The sequence below is a fragment of the Anthonomus grandis genome, chromosome 9, assembly GCF_022605725.1.
Source record: "Anthonomus grandis grandis chromosome 9, icAntGran1.3, whole genome shotgun sequence".
Taxonomy (NCBI): domain Eukaryota; kingdom Metazoa; phylum Arthropoda; class Insecta; order Coleoptera; family Curculionidae; genus Anthonomus; species Anthonomus grandis.
Genome location: NC_065554.1, coordinates 12,909,116 through 12,933,314, shown reverse-complemented (window position 1 = coordinate 12,933,314; position 24,199 = coordinate 12,909,116). Strand labels below are relative to the sequence as shown.

The 24,199-nt window shown below is 31.3% G+C and overlaps 1 protein-coding gene across 6 annotated transcripts in view; it reads left to right on the top strand.

The window, feature by feature from the left end:
- LOC126740401 (tau-tubulin kinase homolog Asator) overlaps positions 1–24,199 on the top strand; it is a 152,759-nt gene that overhangs the window by 48,168 nt on the left and 80,392 nt on the right. For all 6 annotated transcript variants that reach the window (XR_007661897.1, XM_050446410.1, XM_050446411.1 and 3 more), the window contains exons 2-9: positions 2,396–2,510; positions 3,015–3,184; positions 7,968–8,163; positions 8,260–8,431; positions 8,492–8,709; positions 17,691–17,912; positions 17,973–18,099; positions 23,258–23,589. Coding sequence is in view for 5 of the 6 variants with exons in the window: in XM_050446410.1 (XP_050302367.1) it covers positions 2,396–2,510; positions 3,015–3,184; positions 7,968–8,163; positions 8,260–8,431; positions 8,492–8,709; positions 17,691–17,912; positions 17,973–18,099; positions 23,258–23,589 (1,552 nt within the window). In the remaining variant the exon portion in view is untranslated. The remainder of the gene's footprint in view (positions 1–2,395; positions 2,511–3,014; positions 3,185–7,967; positions 8,164–8,259; positions 8,432–8,491; positions 8,710–17,690; positions 17,913–17,972; positions 18,100–23,257; positions 23,590–24,199) is intronic.

The window sequence follows — 24,199 nt, the reverse complement described above, 5'->3', positions numbered from 1 at the left end:
TTTATATTTTTTTATAAGAAAGTACCGTATAAATGAATATTTTTTATATATGACTTTTTGTATAACATTTCTGTTACTCATTTTATCAAGTTTGATTAGAAAAATCCAAAAATATTAATATGAATAAACACATAAATTTAACTACATATATCAATTTGGTCTGTACTTAGTATAACTTTTTCTTTAAAGGTTTCTTTCTACCTTTAAGGATTTATTGATTAAAAGTCAATTTGTATTTAAATTTAGTTACATGTTTATCAAGCTTTAATAACACTCTTGGGTACGTAATACAAAACATGCATTACAAATTACTTTATAATGTACTGCATATATATACAGGAGTCATTCTTTATTTTAAAACAAGTTCATTTCAAGTTTCAAGTTTCTTTACAAAAACTAAATATTATCATGAATCCAAGGACACTTTCATTGTTTATTTTAGATGTAAGTTGCACGATTAAGGTGCAGTTTCTCAAAAAATATTGTTATAATTCCCAATTCCACAAAAAATGTGACAATAATTGCTACATTTGGTGCTTATCGGATAAAAATAATAGTGAAGAAATGTGACCCAGTCTTATATGTATATTGTTTATTTTAGTCAGTATGGTCCATGACTTTTGACACATGACATAACATTTATTGAGAAAATTAATAGTTTGCATGATGAAAAAGCATCCTAATGATTTGATCAGAAAGAACAAGGATAGCCGCAACTATTTTCATTCAAATTACATTGAAATAATTTATGACCACATTTTTCAATTATGATCACTATTTTTATAGAAAGGTTTCTGTTGGATGTTTTGTATATTACTATTATCTTATTCTTATATATCTTTGGACATTTCTACACTTTTCAAGTTATCTCAGTAATAGTAATTTTTTTAGCAGTTAACACTCATAATTGTATAGTTAAAACTTTAAATCTTTAATTAGCATAAGAGCAATCATATCATTTTTAAATGAAGGTAAAGTAATATTCTATAGAATATAATTTTTCATATACATTAAATTTCGAATTCTTTGTACTTCTAAATTTTGGTTTTGATTTAAAAATACTTCTAAACAAACAATGCAAATTCTGGCTGAATAATAGTATTATCCATTAATTTTGCTTATTTTGAAAAAAAATCTTGATATAATCATAATGTTAAAATTATTCCAACTTTTCTGGTCATTATTTTATTAGAAATGACTTAGATTTTAATATTTTAAAGTCGTAGCCTCTTTTTAATACATATAAAGCCTTAATATAACTTCTTACTTAAAGTTTCTTAGTCTAGTGGGAAATTCCTTTTGACAAAATATTTTATTTCCCAACTATGAATGCTAAAGTAGAGGCATTCACGAAATTTTTAATAAGCTGCACACACATGTACAGAGAAGGTTTCTCGGATTACTCCAAATTTTAAATATTTATTGTCACTGAAAAATAGGTCTTAAAATAAGCATTTATAAAAAATAAAACTGCTGAAAACTTGATGGGCCATATTTAGGCACCTAAGGAATTATGTAGCATTGACATATTATTAAGTTGCAAGCCTAAATATTTAATACCTCTGACTAATTTAATATAGTTTTTAAATATTTAAATATACCAGCATCTTTGACAATCCAAATAAGATTCATTTTGCCTGTTGTTTCTTAAGATTAACATCACTTTAGGCAAAGGTACAGGAGCAGTACAGTAAACACATGTATAAATTTGCAAACAAATTAAAATTAATAATATAAAATTTCGTGATCTATAATGTTTAAGACTTTTTTTAGATGAAGAGACATTCATGCAACCAACATATTTCATTTTATAAAATTTCGCTTACATGGATGGAACTTTTAGGAAATTAAATACTCAATACATTAATAATGTTTTTTTATTTTATTAAAAAAAAAGCATTTTATTTTCTATTTATGTAGATTTGATATTAGCTTCATTTTCTATTACCATGCATATAAAATTATATTAATCAAAAAAGTATTTATAGTTTTTTTTTCTAAATAAAACCAGTCAATTTTTTTTTGGGTCATCTGGGTAATCTTAGCAAGTGGAAAATAAATTATTATTGAATCGTCCTATTTACGCGCCTTCCAACCGATATGTAAATATCACTTTTACCTTCATAAATATGGTAAAATAAGTGTTAAATCATTCAAGAAACTCTTTGAACCTTGACAACGCTGTGCGCCGCATTTCGAAATTTATAAAAGCCTCCACCGCGAGTCAGCTGAGAAGTTCTTTCATTACGGCCTAGTCCCATTATAGAGAAACTCAAGACAAATATGAATGGCATGGGGTCGAAAAGTGATAAAATTCGATCGGTTTTGTTGGCCTCGGTTTTACGGAATTCTATGAAGTTTTTTGTCGACTTTTCAACGTAATTTATTATTTCAGACCCAAGAATCTAAGTTTGGAAAACCACTTAGACTCCACTGATCAAAACAACAATATTACAATGACGTCGGAGGATTTACTGCAGCCAGGGCATGTAGTTAAGGAGAGATGGAAGGTAGTTATGGATTTTGTTTATAATATTTTTATTGTCTTGAAGCTTGTTTAAACAAGTAATTTTGCTAATAATTATTCTGTATCAATGTTTTATACATGCATACAGATTAATAAAAAATATGCGTATAAAAGTATACGTTTATGCAGTGCATCTAAAATGCTTATTAGCTAAATATTGTACAGATCCGAAAGCTGCAATTAACAGTAAATAACATATTTACTTATACATAATTATATTGTTTCAAGAATATCGGTCATAGAAAACTTGATATACTTCTAGTAGAACACTTTAATAGTAGTTTCATCATAGATGTTTACTATTATGAGCCTCTTGGTAATAAGCTTTGTGATATTTCTTATATACTCATATATTAAATAGTCTTAATTAGTCTAATATTGTTCTGAGTATCATATTATTATTTTCATACACTGAAATAATGTCCATAATTAATATATTACTGATAGTGATGGATTTATAAGAAAGTTAAGAGATATGGAATTGCAGGTTGTCAAAAAAATTGGAGGTGGTGGTTTTGGAGAGATCTATGAAGGCCAAGACTTGCTGACCAAAGAGCAAGTGGCTCTTAAGGTGGAAAGTGCGCGGCAACCTAAACAAGTTTTGAAGATGGAGGTGGCTGTTCTGAAAAAGTTGCAGGGAAAAGAACACATTTGCAGGTACAGATTATGGTTTCAGAACAGATATTTAAAAAATATGTTTATTTAACTCTTAAAAGTCTAAACAGACTTGCTCTGCACATATTTTTACAACATTTTTGAAACCACAAAATTAATATTCAATTGAAATTAGGAAAACATAGGAGAATTAGTTCCTTTAAACAAACATTTTCTTTGCAACCAAAAAAATCCTTATTTCTTTTCATCTTGTTTTACATTAAAGAATTAATGTCTTCTGGTATGCTACTAATTGGATTCGCTTTTCAAATGATAATATCTATTTATTAAAACAGCATAAATTAAAACTAAATTATCACAATAATGAATTAATTATGTTGGTTCTATTTATAGAAGAAATGATCATACACGACATTATTATAGGACAAATAAATGCGATGTTTAACCCTTGACTTTTCTTATGGACCCTTGGCATGCAAACAGTATATAATTTTAATATAAACTCGATTTTATCAGTTTTTTTTTAAGAAGAAATTTACATATGACATACCTTAAAAATGGTTTCATAAAATAAATTTGATATGTTCGATAAATGCGAAACTACATTGCTCAACCACGAATGACTGGTAGTAGTAGGCTGACTTGGGTTTATTCATATTTTGTACAGATTATACTAATATTAGCATCTTGTGGAGAATATTTAAATTTTCTTAGGAAGGTTAATTTTTGCTAATGACAGAAACGGTTACTTTTGTATTATTATTTAGGAGCGTTAAATAATATTTTCTAATATGTAATAATAATTTTTATCTACTTTTCTGTCACACATTTCATCTATTTGAATTTCATTTAAAGTAATGGTTATTATCCATAATGAGAGAGTGGTGTAGAAGAAACATGTTTATGGTGAACAAGGACAAACAGCAACTCATTTTTATACTACATACCTTGTTTATAATATAATTTTATGAGGACTAACTACTAATGCAGATAGGGTATTTGGTGTTCAGAATCAGAAATCCTATAGAGAGATCTTATCATATCTGTATATATATACAGTGCTTTCATTTCATAACAAACCACCCTTCTAAATAATAACTTCTTAAAAAAAACGTCAATCTAGATATATAGGAGGATCTCACTCACATTCACCTCCAGCTAACCTCACTTTAATATGTCAAATGTTAACTCCCATCGTGTGACACATCATTTTAAAGCATATAATATACCACCCAATGGTGTATAAAAGATTTAAGTTTATAGACCTATAAACAGTAAAGGTACAAAAAGGTGTTTAAGAAATAAACAATTTAATCAGTTCACAGAATTTATTATTTTAAGTGCTCAAAATGTGCTTCGCTATTCGCGAGACAATAATAAAGTCTGTTTTGAAATTCCTCATGAACATTGGTAAGTGTTTGTCCTCTAATATCTTTACGTTCGCGAGTAATTCGATCCTTTAAATCCTTTTGTAAACTTTGCTTTTTAAATACCCCAAAGGAAAAAATCTAGTGGTGTTAAGTCTGGCGAACGTGCGGGCCATTCAATTGCACCACGCCTGTCAATCCACATCCTTGGAAACTGTTCAGTAAGCCACTCTCGAACGGTCAAAGCGTAGTGCGGGGAAGCTCCATCTTAATGGAAATACAAATTAGTTTTGTTTAGTATCTCAACACTATTTTCATCCACTTGGTTTCCCGAAGATCGAAGGATATATTGCACTTTCGAGGAGGTCTAAATAAATTTGTCCAGATAAATTTTCTTCCAAAAAAATGCCACACATACATATTACCATAAATTCCTCCCATGCATTAATTTTTTCAGGATACCTTTTGTTTTGCTATATTGTTTCTTAATTAAAATAATGTGTGACACTATGAGGCAACCATTTGACCTACCAAAGTTTAAGTCTATAAAATGTCTTTTATTACCACACATTTTTGCTTACTATTCGCTTATACGTCAATCGATTTTGTTTTTTTCGGTTGAGTTCGATAGCAGATTGTATGCCCTCTAAAATGATGGAGGTTGCCATTTGACATATGAAAGTGAAGTTAGCTGTAGATGGTTGACAGAACTTTGTCAAATATAAAATTAAATGTACCCCTGACGATCTAAATTGACAAGTTTTTTTAAAGAAGTTATTAAGTGTGGTTTTTTAAAATAAAATCACTGTATAGTTATGTGTAGCCACTTGGCAATCAACAACCTCATCTAATTATATGTGCTTAGCCTGCAATTATGCTAACATGTTACAAATAAATAATATTCCTAACTCATATGGGAATTTTTTAGATCTTGTTTGATAAACATTACGGGCCTGTCTCAATTGCGTCCGAAGCACTAACGAATGTTACACAGCGTCACCTAGCTTAGGAATTATCACTTCCCATTAACGACACCAGTAACCTCAAATATGATTATTGTTATTTATATTTTAAAAAAATCGATTACTTTTCTATGAATAACTTTTTTGCCTCTATTGCTCAGGAACTGGAGTTTGATACAACTGTTTTCAACTATTTTTATTTTTTTTTTCTCTACTTTGCTTTTGTAATGTTTGTTCCAGTTAAGCATTATAAAGCATTTAAATTTCCTCCCTGGTTCAGTTGTGAATTACAAAAATCAATCCTATGTGATTAAAAAAACAGGATTTTAAAAAAAAACTTCCAAACTTACAGTAGATTATATAGTATTTTCCACTTTAAGAAGTAGGTGCAATGTTTTAAGCCATAATTGCTATAAATCCTACATTGCTAAAATGAAAACATGTAAACAACTTACAAAGATCAAACTCCTATTCCAATAGTATGCAGCTAAATAGCAGTTGCTGAAGGTAGTTTCCGGTCATTTGTGAACGACTTACAAAAAACATAAAGGTATTATAATTTTGGTTCCAATATGAATTTTGATTCTATTAACATATCTCTTAATAATGTTTTTAAACCGATGGACCACATTAAAACTTAATATTCTCACGGACCTGATGCCATACCATCAGTCTTATGAAAAAATTATGTGTTCCCTCACCAAACCCCTACATTATCTATTTTGTCTCTCTTTTGATTCAGGTTTTTTTTTCAGACTTTTGGAAAATAAGTTTCTTGACTCTGATAAATAAGAGTGAAGATAGAAATGACATTACCAACTATATGGGTGTAAGCATTCAATCTGATATACCCACAATTATTGACAGCCTTTTTGCCCAAGAGCTCTCATGGTATAGTCGGAACATAATTATACATCAGCAACACGGTTTTTTTGAGGTTAAATCTAACGTAAACTAATTTGCTTACATACCAGCGATACTTGTTGGACGCCTTTGAGAACCATACATAGTCAGGTGGACATTATTTACACTGACTCCTCGAAGGCGTTTGACAGAATAAGCCATGGACCTCTCATTAAGAAGTCTTTTTCGTGCAATGGGTCTGAGTGACAGTTTTCTAAAGAGGATTGATGGATTTTTGTCGAATCGTATTCAATTGGTGCGTATAAATTACAAACTTTCTGAAGAAATTCAGGTCTTTCCCGGTGTATCTCAGGGTTCTTCTACGTTCTTCACATTTTATTCGACTCGGAATTTTAATTATTTGCAGATTACCTAAAATTGTAAAAAGCTATGAAATCGGCAATTGATGCGCAACTTTTACAAGCTGATGTTGATAGTGTTTTTTATAGTCAGTGATTTGAAGCTTTATATTAAAAAATGGTTAGGCATTTCTTTTGGTCGGTCTCTGAGATAAACTGTAGATTATTACACAATAAATGGCGTAGTTCTCAAATCTACTACCACTGATAGAGACTTAATGGGTATGTTGCTGTATTGTGATTGGGAGTGTTACTGTAAATTGACATTTGTGCCTCATTATAATGAGATTGTCAATAAGGGTATGTGTAATTTGGGTTTTAGTGTGCGGAACGGTAAATTATATGACTTGTTTCAAGATGCTCTACTTTTCAATTGCTTGTTCTGGGATTGAATATGCCTCACCTGTATGGTCACCTTTTAATTCTTTCTATGTGTAAACAATTAAAGCCGTTCAAAAAGCATCTCTTTGTTCCCTAGCTCTCAAGGCTGACATTTAAATTTACCGGGATTTTTTTAAAGACACTAAAGGATATATTTAGTATCGATAGTCTTAAAGTGAGGAGGTCTCGGGGCTTACTCACATTTTATCAAATATTAAACGGAATTTCTTTATTGCTCTGGTATTTTGGAAAATGTATCATTTAGTGTCAACATCTTTTCAACGTCGTTTTGTTTGCCTTTCGATCATGCTAATTACAATTTCTTTTCTCCAAACACTAGAATGAGGAGAGCATTTAATGAACTTAATCTTGATCCCTTTGTAGATAACTCTCTTAATTCATTTTAAATTAAAGCTTAAGAAACTAAAGACTGAAATTGTGAATAAGGTTACGTTTTTGTATTTTTTTGCAATAATTTTGTTCATTTCCATATTATTAATATTATTATGCATATGTGTACTTATATTTTATTATATTTTGTAAATTGGCTCTGCCGTTGAAATAAATAAATATATCTTTTAAATTCTTTCAAATTTTTATTCACAATAATGCATACAAAATTATTTTTATAAAAAAGTATAAAGTAATATGTCAGTTTATCAGTCTTGTTAGTATGATAATAAATTAACTTAATAATATAAACTGGCAAACAATCAAAAGTTACAAACCACATTTGAAACAATTTCAACATAATGAAATTGTATATCAATGTATAAGAACTAAATAAATAACAAGAAAATTTAAGATAATCATAATTAAAAGGACAAAATAAAATGTGTTTTTTCTTCTGTAGATTTATAGGCTGTGGAAGAAACGATCGTTTCAACTATGTGGTGATGCAACTACAAGGCAGAAATTTAGCAGAACTCCGTAGGGCCCAACCAAGGGCTGCTTTTAGTCTTTCCACCACTTTACGGCTGGGATTGCAAATACTCAAAGCTATTGAAAGTATACATTCTGTTGGATTTTTGCATCGTGATATTAAACCTGTAAGTTCTAATTGTTTTGGATACATCTATAATAATTTTAATGTTATCTGAACATTTACGGGATAAATAAGACATTGTTTGTGTCTAATGTTTCAGAGTAATTTTTCAATGGGTAGACTGCCATATAACTGTAGGAAAGTTTATATGTTAGATTTCGGATTAGCGCGCCAGTACACCACGGCAACGGGTGAAGTGCGAGCTCCAAGAGCTGCTGCTGGTTTTAGGGGTACCGTTCGATACGCTAGTATAAATGCACATAAAAATAGAGGTAAGAACTATTTATTTTAAGGTAAGTTCATTTTATTTTTTTTTGGCTTTTTTTTTGTAGAAATGGGTCGACATGACGACTTGTGGTCTCTGTTCTATATGCTGGTAGAGTTTGTTAATGGTCAGTTACCGTGGAGAAAAGTAAAAGACAAAGAGCAAGTAGGATTAATGAAAGAGAAATATGACCACAGATTATTGTTAAAGCATCTACCATCTGACCTCAAGCAATTCCTGGATCATATCCAGACTTTGGAGTATGCGGATAAGCCTGATTATGCTGTAAGTTTTTTGATAGATAAATTTTATAAATGTTAATTTTAATTTATTTAATTTATACGTGACGCCAAAAGAGTAATATTTACTCGTAACAGAGCCTCAATTTTACACTAGATATAATATATGACAATTACAATAATCTTATACATATTTTTTTTAAATGTAAATATACAGGATGTTAATTGAGTATGTACCATAAATTTGACAGGTGATTCTTTAACATATGTGCGGATACATGTGTGTTAACCCTTTTTCACTTAAAATTACTCAAAGAATCATCTGTCAAATTTATTAAACATACTTAATCAACACTATGTATAATAAGTTTTGTATATAAATCGATATATCATTATTAACTTGCTGCGAATGGATATTAAGATTATGATGCTTTCACTTAAGTTGCTTTATTGTTTTTCTTTCTACTACAGTCTTTGGGACACTATTCTATGTTTTAATACTACTAATATACAGGGTCTTACTTAAAGGTATGTCATAATTTAAAAGGGACATTCCTGGACCGATTTTAAGTCAAAAAGTTCAATAAACATGGGTCCTAAAATGATTAGTTTTTAAGATACAGGGTGTTAAAGTTTTATTTTTTTTTTCGTTTTTAATAAATTTTTTAAATACGGTTTAAAATATTGAACTGAATTTTGGCACAGGATATTATGGCATAAAAACACATTTTTTAGATGTTTACCTACTTTTTTTTAGCAACCAGTGGCGTAGCTATGATGAATTGTTAATACAATTTTACAAAAAAAATACTATGCCATTGACTTACGAAAAAAAATTATGATTTTATCTTAATTATCAATCAATTATAAACAAAAAATTCCTCCATGACTTTTGCCGTACATCTTACCGTTTGGGTGTAATCGTCAATTAAAAAAACGTCTTTATGCATAAAATGCATCTTTAAAAATTATGGAAATAAATCAAGTTAGCTTTGCTCGTTGCCAGCAACTGTTTTTTTGTTGTTGTAAACATTATGACATTGACATTAATGATTATTTTTGATTGTGTTAAGTTTGATTTTATTTTCAGTTTTTATTAGGTACATTTTGCAAATATTTATTTTCAAGCTATTTTTTACAAACTGGTGAACAAAAAGCAATAACAATTAAATACAATACATACATAATTTACAACAAATGTTGGAAATGACCACCTCTTGCCTCTATGCAGGCTTCTGCTCTTCTTCTCATAGAATCACGAACTCTTTCGAAAATTCCAGGCGTGTTTCGTATAGTTTCACATCCGTCAATAATTCTATTTCTTAGTTCTTCTAATGTCACAATTGGTGTCTGATAAACCAATGTTTTTAGGTGTCCCCACAAAAAAAAATCTAGGCTATTTAAGTCAGGTGATCTAGGTGGCCAAAACTATGGTCCTCCACGGCCTATCCATTTATTTCGATAGACTCTATTTAAATGCTAAAGTGGGCTGGAGCACCATCATGCATAAACCAAAGTTGTTGCCGTAACTGAAGAGGAACATCTTTGAGAAGCAAAGGCAAATCATTTTGGAGAAAATGACAATAATTCTGTCCGTTAAGGCGTCCTGGTAAAAAAGATGGTCCAATTAAATGATCGGATACGATACCTATCCAAACGTTTATTGAAAATTGTTCCTGAAAATGTGTCTCTGTAATCGCATGAGGGTTTTCTTGAGCCCAGTAATGATTGTTATGGAAATTGATTATTGCATTTCTGGAGAAATTAGCTTCGTCCGTAAACAAGATGTTCGCACCAAATTGAGGATTTTGTGTTACTTTTTGGAGATACCATCTAGAAAATTGCGTACGCGGTTTATAATCTCTAAGAAGTAATGCCTGAACCCTTTGTATGTGAAAAGGATATAACAAAGAATCCCTTAAAATTTCCCATACCGTCTTGTAGCAGATGTTCAATACCATACCAATTTTTCGTGTACTTGTGGTCGGATCCTCTTTGACTGCATGTACGGGGCGGGCCTTCCCTCGGCAGAATTAGCCTTAAAACTCCCAGATTCAGCCAGACGACGATGAATGTTTATAAATATTCTTCTATCTGGGACAGCGCAATTAGGATACCTTTCTTGATACAAACGCCGCGCCTCCATAGCATTACCATTAGCAAGTCCATAAAGGAAATGCATTTGCGTCATTTCCAAATTAGAATAATCTACCATTTTTTAACTAGTACAATTCACGTTTTAAGATCCAAAGGGTACTAAAAACAAACTGTCAAGAATAATCACTAACGCAAGTGTCATAATGTTTAAAACAACAAAAAACAATTTCTGGCAACGAGCAAAGCTAACTTGATTTATTTCCATAATTTTTAAAGATGCATTTTATGCATAAAAGACGTTTTTTTAATTAACGACACCCAATTAATTACACCCAAACGGTTTACGGCAAAAGTCATGGAGGAATTTTTTGTTTATAATTGATTGATAATTAAGATAAAATCATAATTTTTTTCGTAAGTCAATGGCGTAGTATTTTTTTTTGTAAAATTGTATTAAAAATTCATCATAGCTACGCCACTGGTTGCTAAAAAAAAGTAGGTGAACATCTAAAAAATGTGTTTTTATACCATATTATCCTGTGCCAAAATTCAGTTCAATATTTTAAACCGTATTTGAAAAATTTATTAAAAACGAAAAAAAAAATAAAACTTTAACACCCTGTATCTTAAAAACTAAGCATTTTAGGACCCATGTTTATATGAACTTTTCGACTTAAAATCGGTCCAGGAATGTCCCTTTTAAATTATGACATACCTTTAAGTAACGCCCTTTATATAAGGGAGATCTTTGTGATGTAACAGTCCTTGAAAGTCATTGTTGGATATTAGTTGTGATTCTGGTAGTTCTTCACTCATATATTAAATTAAGTTTTTAGGTTTTTATTATTGATAGAAAAAATATACTTCACTTGCTCAAAAGTTGTCTTGAGTCCATATTTTGATTGCATTGTACAGGGTGTCCCATTTTGGGTATTGGGTATTTGCGGTATATCTCCATTATTTTTAGAGATAGAGAGTTGCGGTTTTCGCGACACTGTGCTACTTTTTCGTAAAACCAAATATGCTGTTAACAAAATTTTCATAGCCCTTTTATTTTTTAAGATACAGGTCATTTTTGAAATTTTTGCGTTTTTGGACCCCCGTCGTATCTCCGTTATTTTTATAGTTTTTGTAAAAGTAAAAACGCATTCTTATAGATTTTTTTCCATAGAATCTAGTGGTATAGATATATTTTTTTTTGATTAATACTTTTTCATTTATAACCCAAACTTATGTTTTTTTAAATGGAACACTATATATTTATAGTTCATAAAATTGGTCTTTTTTTTAACTTTTCAAAAAAATATAACACTATAGACTTATTTTCAAAAATACGCAAATAACTAAGAATTTCCTAAATTAAATGCAAAATTTATTAGTAGGCCATGAATAACAATAATAGACAAATAAAAAGTTACAAATTAATAACGACGAATGGGGAATTGCATCATTCTTATTTTTTTTGTAATAAAGGAACATAAAAAACATTATATAAATTTAATAAACACTATAAAAAGACAACTATATAACAAAACAACAATGTAACAAAACAACATTTTTACAAGATATAATGAAAATGACCACGATCTTCTCTGATACAAAATTGGCACATTTTTGTAACCCTAATAGCATTCAAAATAATAATTTGTCTCCTCAGATTTTGAAATGCAAAATTAATTGCGTCTTGAAGTTCTATGAGATTATTGTCTTTTATACACTTGATCTCGTATATACCCCTATAAAATTATTTTATTATTTATTAACGGTATCCACTAATTTTACAAAAATAATATAATACAAATGATACTAATATTAATTCAACTTAAGCTTAATAATAGTAAGACATAAATCAATGTTACCAATTTATTTGTCATTTTTTTGTTATAAATAGCCATGGCCTCTCATTAAATTATGAATTTGATCATTTAAATTTAGAAAAGTGTAATTTTTTTGTGTATTTTTAAAAAAAACTACTATTATATATTTTTAAAAATGTAAAAAAAGGCCAATATTAGGAACTATAAATATACAGGGTTTTCCATTAAAAAAAACATAAGTTTGGGTTATAACTCAGAAACTACTGATCAAAAAAAATATATATCTACACTATTGGATAATATACGGAAAAAAATCTGTAAGAATGAATTTTTACTTTAACAAAAACAAAAAGATAACGGAGATACGACGGGGGTTCCAAAATGCAAAAATGTCAAAAATGCCCTGTATCTGATATGAAACTATTTTATCTTGAAATTATATTCTGGAACTTTAGTCAGTCTCACATTGTTTAGGTACAAGTTTGTATCACAGTTTGGTTTATTTTTTTGCTTTTTTATAATTTATAGTTTTAATTGTATTTATAATACAGTTCCAAATCGTTATTTGCCACCTATTCAAATTTAATTTTATTAAGCACTTATAACCAAGACCGTTTCGTCATTATATATAAAGTATCATGCTGTAAGAACCAAATATTTTAGATTTTAAATATAAACTAAATATTCTAAAGGCCCAAGCACTGAACCCTGGCCAACAACAACACTATTTGATTTTTTGAGTATAATGTTAAGAGCTTGTTAGCAATTCTTCAAAATCCTATTTTATCTACTTTATTGAGTAAAATGTCAAACAAAGTAACAGTGGCAAAATCTTTTTGTAAATCTATGAATAAGGGAAAAACATATAGATATTCAATAATTTTTTTTATTAAGTTCACTTGCTACATATTCAAGTAAGTCTGCTGTTGCTCCTAAGGTATTGCTGGTTTTTTGAAACTCATATCAGTAAGGGTCAAAATTATATTATGTTTCTACAAACTCAGTCAAGCTTTACTTTACCACTTTTTCTGTTATTTCTGAAAAAGTGTTTAGGACTGATATTGGTCTGTAATTGTAGGGCTCAATTTGAGGAGCTTTTTGTGTATAGGGGTGATTTTTGCTACTTTTAATTCCTCCGGGAAAACTTTAGTCCCCAAAATGCTAATCACAGTACTGACAATTTTATTATCAATCAAGATGTTATGAAATGTCTTTTTTAGTCAGTTAAAAGACCATCCTCTCCTGGTGAACTATGACTATCATATTTCTGCTTTGTTTGCTGGTTCAAGGTATATTCTCTCTTGTATTTCTTCTTCTTTAGAGTTATTATCTACCACAGGGTTTATATTTGAGTGAAGAATTTGTAAAAAGTATGTATTAAACATTTCCACTATTTCATGTTCATATTCAATTACTTTTGCGGTCAGATTTTTTATTTGTTTTATTTTAAAATTTTCTTTTTCAGACATACATGTTTATAAACTCATAATTTTTTTTTGTGTGTACCAGCTTCACTTAGCTTCGTTTCTACTCTGGCTTTTAACTAATTTCAATTTTTTTAATAGATTGTTTCTTTGTTTCACTTGCTTCATGAGTTCAGAATTTATGCAGTAATTTTTATTATAATGGTTTATAATCTGATATAAAGTGATCTATAAAGTAAATAGCATATGAAAGATTTTTATTACTTATATGATCTAAAATACTAGCAGTAGTTTCAGTTTTTCTCTAGGGTGGCATATTCAGGAGTAAGTATATTTTGAATATTAAAAATTTCCATAACATATTTTTATGTTCGTTAACTACCTCTGTTTGATTTAAAGGATTTGTCCTATAGTTGGAACCTCAAATGGATACTCAAATCAAACCACAGTTTTACCACTAACCAAAACACTTTATTTTATTCTGTGTCTCGCTAACGATGTTAGCATCTTCGGGAGAAGGTTAAAACTAGTTAAGCTAGTCACTTATGTCAATGTTAAGTTTTGTACTGTAAATCTCACTATGATTGGCACATCCTTTTTCTTTTTAGCATAAATAAATCCTTGATTTTATTTGCTAGCATAGTTCACTGCATTGTCTAAAAGTTTTAAAAATTGTATTTAATACATTTCTTTTTTTATTTTGTCGTTCTTTTTGTTCTTGGTTATTTGCTTTTTTAAAGTTGAAGAAGTAGTCCATGTTGAAGTAGTACTTGCAGTGGAGTTAATAAGTCAAAGGGTAACTAAAATTGTTTCTGTCATCCTCCACTAAATTTATTTAAAAATCATCTATCCTACATGTTTCGGACATATAAGATGTCCATCTTCAGGGATCTATAAAGAACCGAGGAAACTTATAAGCTAAGGATAAAAAGTGTTGAAATAAAAGGTATTAAAATTAACTTACATACAATGAGGGTTTTCGTCACAACATTTCAGAACATTTTCATCTCCTCCATATCTCTCTGGATTTTTTCTTCCCACTTTATCGCGCATTTGACAACATAACATTTTATTTTCTTTATTCAAAATATAAAATTTTTAGAAATATTAGAATAATTTTTTAATTAATATATTTGATGTTTTGGTGCCTGTGGTTCAATTTAAGTTTAAAAAACAAAAACCACCATGGTTAACTTTTGCTATTAAAAAAATGATAACCTTAAAAGACAAGGAAATATAAAAAATACCAAAAGACAAAAACTGATGCAAACTGGAATTCCTACAAACAAATTAAAAATCAAAAAAATGTTGTAATTCGTCAAGAGAAGAGACAGTATCTTGGTCATGCGGTGTCCTCTAGTTTTAATAACAAAAAACTTTTTTGGCAAAAGCTTAAAAAACTTAACATTTATTCTAATAATATAGCCAGCCAAATACCTGAGCATTTTAATATTCCTAACAATATAAATAATCATTTTATTCAAACATCAGTACAAAATAACCCAATAGATGTAGAACTTTTAGAGTTTTACAGAAACAATCAAAAACTTGAGATGCCAACAACTAAATTTAATTTTCGTGTCGTATCCACCGATGTTGTGCGAAAGTATTTGTTTGAAATAAAGTCGCTTGCTACCGGGGCGGATGAAATAAATCTTGATATGTTGCTAATGTGTGTGGATACGATTTTGACGTATATAGTTCATATTGTCAATTCTTGTATTTTAGAAAATTGTTTTCCTGATGTGTGGAAGGTGAAAGATTTATCCACTTTTAAAAAAACAAAACATTAATGATTACAATGATCTTAGTATATTGCCAGTTTTATCCAAGGTTATGGAGAAGATAATGAATGCTCAGATAAGGGAGTATCTTGATTCCCACAAAATCTTACCAGAATATCAGTCAGGGTTTAGATCGGGGTTTGGCTGTACAACAGCACTTCTGAAAATTACAGATGATATAATTGAAGCCACTGATCGTGGAAAATCTACTGCACTAGTGCTGTTAGACTATAGCAAGGCATTTGATCGAATCAATCACAAACTGCTTTATGCGATTTTGAGCTATGTGGGGTTTGACTATAATGCACTTTCTCTCATTAAAAATTATTTAACAAACCGGAAACAGTTTGTTGAAACCAGCAAAGGTGTATCATCCGAAGGTACACTGGTGTGTAGGGTACCACAAGGCTCTATCCTGGGGCCAATTTTGTTTTGCATTTATACTTGTAACCTTACTAGTAGTTGCCTAAAACATTGCAAAGCTCGCTTGTATGCAGATGATACACAACTATATTTTTAATTTTTTCCTGAGCAAAAACAAAGTGCTACCAGCAAAATTAATAACGATCTGCAACGATTGATTAGTATTTCTATTAAACACACTTTAGTTATAAATGCATCAAAATCAAACTTTTTAATTTTTGGTAAGGATCGGAGAGCACTTACAGAAGATCTAATTTTAATGGCTTCTGCGGATGACTTCCGCATTTTGATTGTTCTCGTAATTTGGGGCTTTATATTGACACCAACCTTCGATACAAATAGCATGTAAGTAAATGTATTCAATTGGGCTGTGCAAATTTGAAAAGGTTGTTTCCATCTATAAGCATATAAGCATTTACTTTCAATATCACAAAAAATAAACTTATGTGATGCACTAGTGCTGAGTCACTTTAATTTTCCTGACGTAGTGTATGGACCATGCTTGGACCAAACAGATAAAGACAGAATACAACGGGTTCAAAAATCTTGTTTACGATTTATATACGGTATTCGTCGCCGCGAACCGGTAAGCTACAAACTGCGTGAAACCAAATGGCTCTCTATGGAATGCCGAAGGAAGTTACATGCTGCTGAAGGAAGTTTATTTCATTCGCTAATTCATTCTAATTGTCCGTCGTATTTGACAAACAAAATTCGATTCCGAACGGATGTTCATTCCTTAAATTTAAGGCATAGAGGATTAATCTCTCCGCCGCTGCACACAACGTCTTTTTACGAACGATCGTTTTCATTTAATATATATATCGGATATAACCAAATTCCTGAAAGATTCAAAAAAATTATCATTAGGCGGATTTAAGTTTTTTTATAAGAAATTCTTATAAGAATAGAATTATTCCCTGTTAAATTTTTATCGCATTCATTTGGCACTGAGCGTTATTGTGTTGTTATAGTAGTTATTATTACACTAGTAATGTCAATATACATATATGTGTATGGCGTGTGTGTGGAATAGTATAGGATTGTGTTATGAGTAATATAGATAATACGATATTATTTTGTAAATATGTATATTTATAGATAACTTAGACTTAAATATGTATATTTATAGATTATTTTGTTTTTTTTCTTTTTGAGTTTTGTAATTTACTTTACACAGGGGGTTAAACCTGTATCTTCTTAAAATGGTTTTTTAACCTCCTTTTTGCCATTTTTGTAAATAGATATAGTTTAAGATGTTAAATAAATCCGTTAAATAGTATCATGTAAATAGTGGCAAATAAAAGACATTATTATTATTATTATTTGCGACTTTTGCTTGAATCGCACATGTCGCTATCTACGGGATGATAGTAGGAATTACAGTAGGAATTTGCAAGTTTTTCCGATTTTTTTACAAGTCAAAAAAAGTTTACATTGACATACCCTCAAAAATTTTTAAAAACTTTGATTTTTTTTTAGATGTTGATCTCACTATTTGAACGTTGCATGAAACGGCGTGGAGTAAAAGAATTAGATCCGTTCGATTGGGAGAAACAAACTGGGGATACGCAACCGTCGAATGTGGTATCGCAGGTTCAACCTCCAACTACTGCACCAACAACATTGCCCAGGCAAACAACTAAGTTACTCACTACAACGGACAACAATCAGGAAAATATCGAACCCACAGATAACAAAGAAGTAAGTATATTCTATCATAAGAAATAACATAATTTCTATTAATTTTATGTTTTTTTCTAGATTCAACTTGAATCTAGAAGAAGAATAGAAGTCGAAAATACGGCTCCTCTTGTAACAGATACTCAAACAAACCCTGGTCGACAAACTGTAGATAAGAACTGTAATGCAACAGCTGTTGATCAAATTGGTAAGAAATTAATTATTCTTAATATAGGGTGATCTTCTGGGAACTGCAGTGATTATAGAAGAACCTATCAATTGGAAAATAATTTAAAAGGAATTCGCACTATCCCACGGGTAAATCCGGTCAAATTAGCTACATTTTTGATGTTTCTAAACAAATCGTGAGGTAAATATTATAATATTCTATGCTGTTAGAACAATATAATAAGCACCTCACAAAATGCCTCCATGGGCACAGAATTCAAAATAATACTCAAATATGGAATAAAATTAGCTGTCAAAAATCATCAATTTTTTCTATAAGGAATCCTTTTACATTATACTTTGGTCGAATTCCTTAAAACAGAATTAAATTTAAAGTACTGTAAACTCTCGCTTATTGCAACTCCCAAATGCACCGCGACGCTTCTGTTTATTGCAACTGCCCCTCACACGCTTTATCACCACCAAGCTGCAGAGTAGCGTTACTCCGACTGATCAAACACCGAAGTGGGAGTGGCGCGAGTTTGAATTAAAACAAGATTTACATTATGTAAATTAATACAGATCATATGAAATATTACGTGGAAATTCATATACAATTCGATAAAAATTAGAGACATGATTTTTTGAGAAAACGCTCGGACCCGTCGATTTTTATTTCAAGTTGCGCATTATTTCACATAAATTTTTGTATACAGGGTGGAACAAAAAAAAAGATATGACGTCATCGGTAATTTTTTTAAATGGAATGCTATATTTTTTATTGCTTTATGAAATATAGGCGAAATTCCAAGCAAGTTTCGTATAACACACCTTATCTCAAAACTCAACTGTTTTCGAAATATTTACATTTAAATAACAAGAAAACAAATAAGTACGTCTATTTACAAATTAAGGTGAAATCGAGGATAAAAATAATGTTATAATTATATAAAAATATGTTAACACTGCCAATTATTGTTTCTATTTCCATAGTTGCACTTGTAAAAAATCTCAATTTTCGAATGTCACTGTCAGTTCGAAAATTAATAGTTTTTGTCAGAATAAATTATGGCTAATTTAACGGAAACCCAACGAATTGAAATTTTGATGATGCTAGGGTACGGGGATCTAGTGCGCACGCAAAAAGAAGTAAGTGAACTGTTTGATGCCAAATACCCAAACCATTATATCTCTCAGTCAACAGTTAGTAGAATATAGCACAAATTCATAACTTCAGGCCATGTTAGGGATTTGCCAAGATCCGGTCGTCCAAAAATTTCTAACGAAACAAAATTAAACGTTCTGCTCTCCGTCGAAGAAAATCCAAACAATGGAACTTCACAAATTTCAGTTGATAATAATATAGCCGGAACGTCAGTAAGACGCATCTTAAAAGCAAATGAATACCACCCTTATAAAATTAGACTAATACACGAATTAAATGAGGACGATCCTGATCGAAGAAATCAATTTTGCGAGCAAATGATGAACATTTGCAATAATAACCGTCAGTTTGTGTTACGAGTTTTGTTTTCGGATGAAGCAACTTTTTGTTTAAACGGTGTCGTAAAAATCGGCAAAATTGTCGGTACTGGTCAGTGTCAAATCCACACTGGGCAACTGAGGCTCATAGACAGTACCGTAAATCTATTAATGTTTGGGCTGGTATCGTGGAAAATAAAGTAATAAGGCCATACTTTTTCGAAGAAAACTTAACAGGACAACGCTATTTGAATTTTCTTTAAGAAGATCTTATCCCTGCTTTGGCTGCCCTATACCCAGACAAACAAGACCCTGCTGTCCCGACAGATAATTTGTGGTTTCAGCAAGACGGCGCACCGCCACATTTCTTTCGAGATGTCCGTAATTACTTGGATACAGTGTTCCCAGGAAGATGGATAGGACGAAGAGGGCCAATAGAGTGGCCGGCCAGGTTACCAGACATAAATCCATGCGACTGTTTTCTATGGGGGTACCTGAAAAGTAAAATTTATATTGAGAAGCCAAACAACGTAGAAGATTTGAAAAAGATATGAAATTAGACGTATATCACCCGAAATAATTGATAGTGTTTTACATGAGTTTGTAAACCGTCTTGCTTCCTGCCAAGAAGTAAATGGGGATCAGTTTGAACACTTGATACATCAAATAAGAGTTTTCACAGTTTATAACATTTTATCCTCCATTTTATCTTAATTTGTAAATAGACGTACTTACTTGCTTTCTTGTCAGTTAAATGTAAATATTTCTGAAACAGTTGAGTTTTGAGATAAGGTGTGTTATACGAAACTTGCTTGGAATTTCGCCTATATTTCATAAATGCAATAAAAAATATAGCATTCCATTTAAAAAAATGACCGATGACGTCATATCTTTTTTTTTGTTCTACCCTGTATACAAAAATTTATGTGAAATAATGCGCAACTTAAAATAAAAATCGACGAGTCCGAGCGTTTTCTCAAAAAATCATGTCTCTAATTTTTATCGAATTTATGCGGAAATTTAGGCGGTCACAATACAGAAATATTTTTAACAATACAGAAATATGCATGTTATATTATAGTTTTATTTTATTAAATTTAATAAAATTAATACGGATTAGGTTTCGTTAGTTGTGGCGCAGTTACAGTGAGTGCTGCGCGCTGACCAATCAAGTGCGACAGATGCGCTGTCGCGTTGAAATGAGAGGCATAGAGTAGAGTAGTTTATTGATGCGAGTAACCTTACAGTCTTACACAAGTCACAAAATTAAACCAAGAAAAACAGTGTATGCAGAAGTTAAAAATACAGTTCAATAACAATTAAGAGAATAAAAGAAAAAAAAATTACATACCTATAAGTCATTACACAAATCTAAAATCAAATACAAATAAAAACATATAAATATAGGCAAAAAAATATAAACAAGTACAAAGTTATGACATCTTAACAAGAACATAAATACTGTTGCTGAACAAAGTTATAATAGTAATAAAAAAGTACAATAAAATTTAACAAAAATCTGTCAAGATCTGAGCACATTTGTCATTCATTCAGAGGCGTGGTTATAAACTCATCAACAGAATAAAAGTTGTGCTCTAGAAGAGTATTTCTGATGAGTACTTTGAATTTTTTAGGAGATAGCTGGCGAGTAGAACATTGTAATTTGTTGTGAATACTAAGGGGCACTGAATTCTTTAATTTTTGTAGTTTTAAATAAGGGGGACGTATTTGTTGTGCACCTCTTGTGTTATAAGAGTGAAAATCTAATTTTTTTTTTATAATTCTCTTTGTTTTTATGAATTTCATCAAGACAGTTAAGAGTGCATAATATACAAGGAAGGGTTAAAATTTTTAATTTTATGAAAAATGGTCTACAGTACTCTCTACAGTGAAGATTAAAAATCGTCCTCAAAGCTCTCTTCTGGAGTCAAAACACTCTTATTGAGTGAGAAGAGTTACCCCGTAAAATTACACCATATGAAATGTGTGAATAAAAAAATTAATATTATGCACTTAAAAGTCCGCCTACACTATCGCTCAAAAGTATTTGCCCACATAGGACTGTTTTAAAGTTATAACTAAAAATAATAAACCCTTCAGTTATTCTTATGAAACGGTTTATTTATAATAAAATGAATATAAACAATACATTTTTCAATTAATTAAATTTAAGAAAATCAAATTTTGGATTCATCTACATTCACAGAGTTTCGGTAGTCTTCTAATTAATTTGTCCAAAGTTTCCTGAGGTATCTTGTGCCACTTTTCTTGGATGATCCTCCACAAGTCTTCTTTTGATGTGGGGCATAATTTTCGCACTTGTCTATCCAGTTCACCACAGTAATTCGATAGGATTGAGGTCCGGCGATTGTGGGGACCATACCATAACTTTGTTGCCTTTGTAATTGACCTAAATATTGCTTGCACAATTTCGACGTGTGCTTGGGGTCATTGTCATGTTGAAAGATGAAGTTTTTCCCAATTATTCGAGTACCAGAACGAAGTACATTGTCACTTAAAATTGTTTTGTAACCCTCTTTTCGAAGAATTCCCTCTATTAATTCTAATTAGATCGCCCACTGCAGATCCTCCGAAACAACCCTACACCATCACCGAACCACCACCGTGTTTAACTGAGGCCACCGTACAATTCTCAGAGACCCTTTCATTGGCATAACGGCGAACAAAAACTCGCCTCTTCGTTCCAAAAACCTCGAATTTCGACTCGTCACTCCAGAGAACTTTCTTCCAGTCATCATTCATGGTCCACTCTTTGTGTGATTAGGCCCACTCAAGTCTTTTCTTCTTATTAACATCCTTCAGTAGCGGTTTAAATACAGCTAAACGTCCTTTAAGACCAGCATTATAAAGTCGCCGTTTTACTGTCGAAACACTGACCGCTTTTTTACGCTCCTTGTTGATTTTTGCTGTGATTTCAGGGGCGGTAAGGCGTCTATTGCGTTTGCTTGTAATTATAATATTTAAATCCTCCTTTGAACTTGTTGCCTTTGGCCTTCCCGATCGAGGTTTGTTGCTAATAGTCCCTTCTCTGGTAAATTTCCTAACATAATCGACAGTCCGCCTTGGAATTCCCAAATCCGTCGAAATTTGACGGTTAGTCTTTCCAGCCTTATGAAGTCCAATGATAATACCTTTTGTTTCTACCGATAACTCTTTTGTTTTAGCCATTTTAAAGAATGTTGAAAAACCAGCAAAGAAACGGTGACAATCGTCAATAAGCAAGCGAAATTATTTACCAATGTTACACAAAATCAATTCTTGAAGACTAAACACCTTTAAATGTTTCAAATTTCATCGGAAACGAGCTGTAAACAGATTAGTTTTTTAGAAGTGCATATTTTCACTACATTGTTTGTTATTTGCAAGACTATTTTTAAATACTCAGTGTTTTTCAACGAACCATACTTGATAAGTATGCTGTTTAAGCATATATGCAATTTACAAAAGAGATACAATCTAAATATAGATATAAAGATAAGATTTTTGTATCTAATTTAAAATATTAAAAAGAATACATGGTGGGCAAATACTTTTGAGCGGTAGTGTATATCCATAAAGCCTCTAAGCTGTCATCAAGCTGATAGTGGAGGGCCCCTCTCGAGTTGCGATACCCCAAAGAGATCTGATTGGGGGACGTTGCAATAAACGAGACTTTACTGCAACAAATAATAATTAGAATTTATTGTTTACTTTAGCTCGAAAACGTCGAGCGACTTCCCATCTCGATCAAGCTCCCACTGATCGTCTGGACAACGAGGCGGCGGTCGCGTCCGCGAAATCGACGTCGGAGGCGCCGCGTCCCGCACCCTTACGCAAAAGTCAGTCGGGCGCAGCGACGTTGGGCCGATTGAGGGTGGCCACGCCCCCTCAAGGAAGTGGAGGGGGAAGTTTGGGCGAGTCACCGGCCACGCCCGAACAAGAACGACCGCGCAGGCGCCAATCGAGCACCGTGCGAAGTTCGAGGGGTGCCAGGGATCAGAGCGTGACCCAATTCGCGGTTATGGATGATGAGAATGTTAGTCAGCAGGTGAGTTGTCTTTGGTACTTATCTACAAGTTTGGTTTCATAAAAACCATTATACAGAGAGTTTCATTAGGGCTGGTGAGATCATCTCTTAAAAATACATTCCCGGTTTTTTAATTAGTGTCGAAGAGAAATTGCTGGAAATAATTGTCCAGTTAAGGAAATAAGTTCTTAACTATGCCACCGTTGCTTTAATTCAGAAAGAAGAGGGTTGTCTAAAAGCATTCCCCTGAGTCACGAAAAAAAAATAGTACGTCAAAAAGATCACTAGAATTCTACTTCTTATTGGTTAAATGCTTTTTGTTATAAAACGTAAAATTAGAGCAGTATTAAGAAAAGAGCCATTGGTACCTCTTAGGATATAATTGCTAAGCCAAATTAATTTCCGTGCTCCTCGCTTGCGGGCGTATTTTTAAACATTTCTTTTTTTCCAATTATCCAAAAAATAAAATGAATTTATAATACAAAATGTCAAAAGATTCAATTTAATATCTTTATTATCCTTTTTAATAACATCCGCGGCCGAGGAGGTCATGGAAAATAAAAATCCTGTCTGCATTTTTTATAAGTAGACGTAGGTTTTTATTTTCGTCACAATTATAGACAAAAACGCA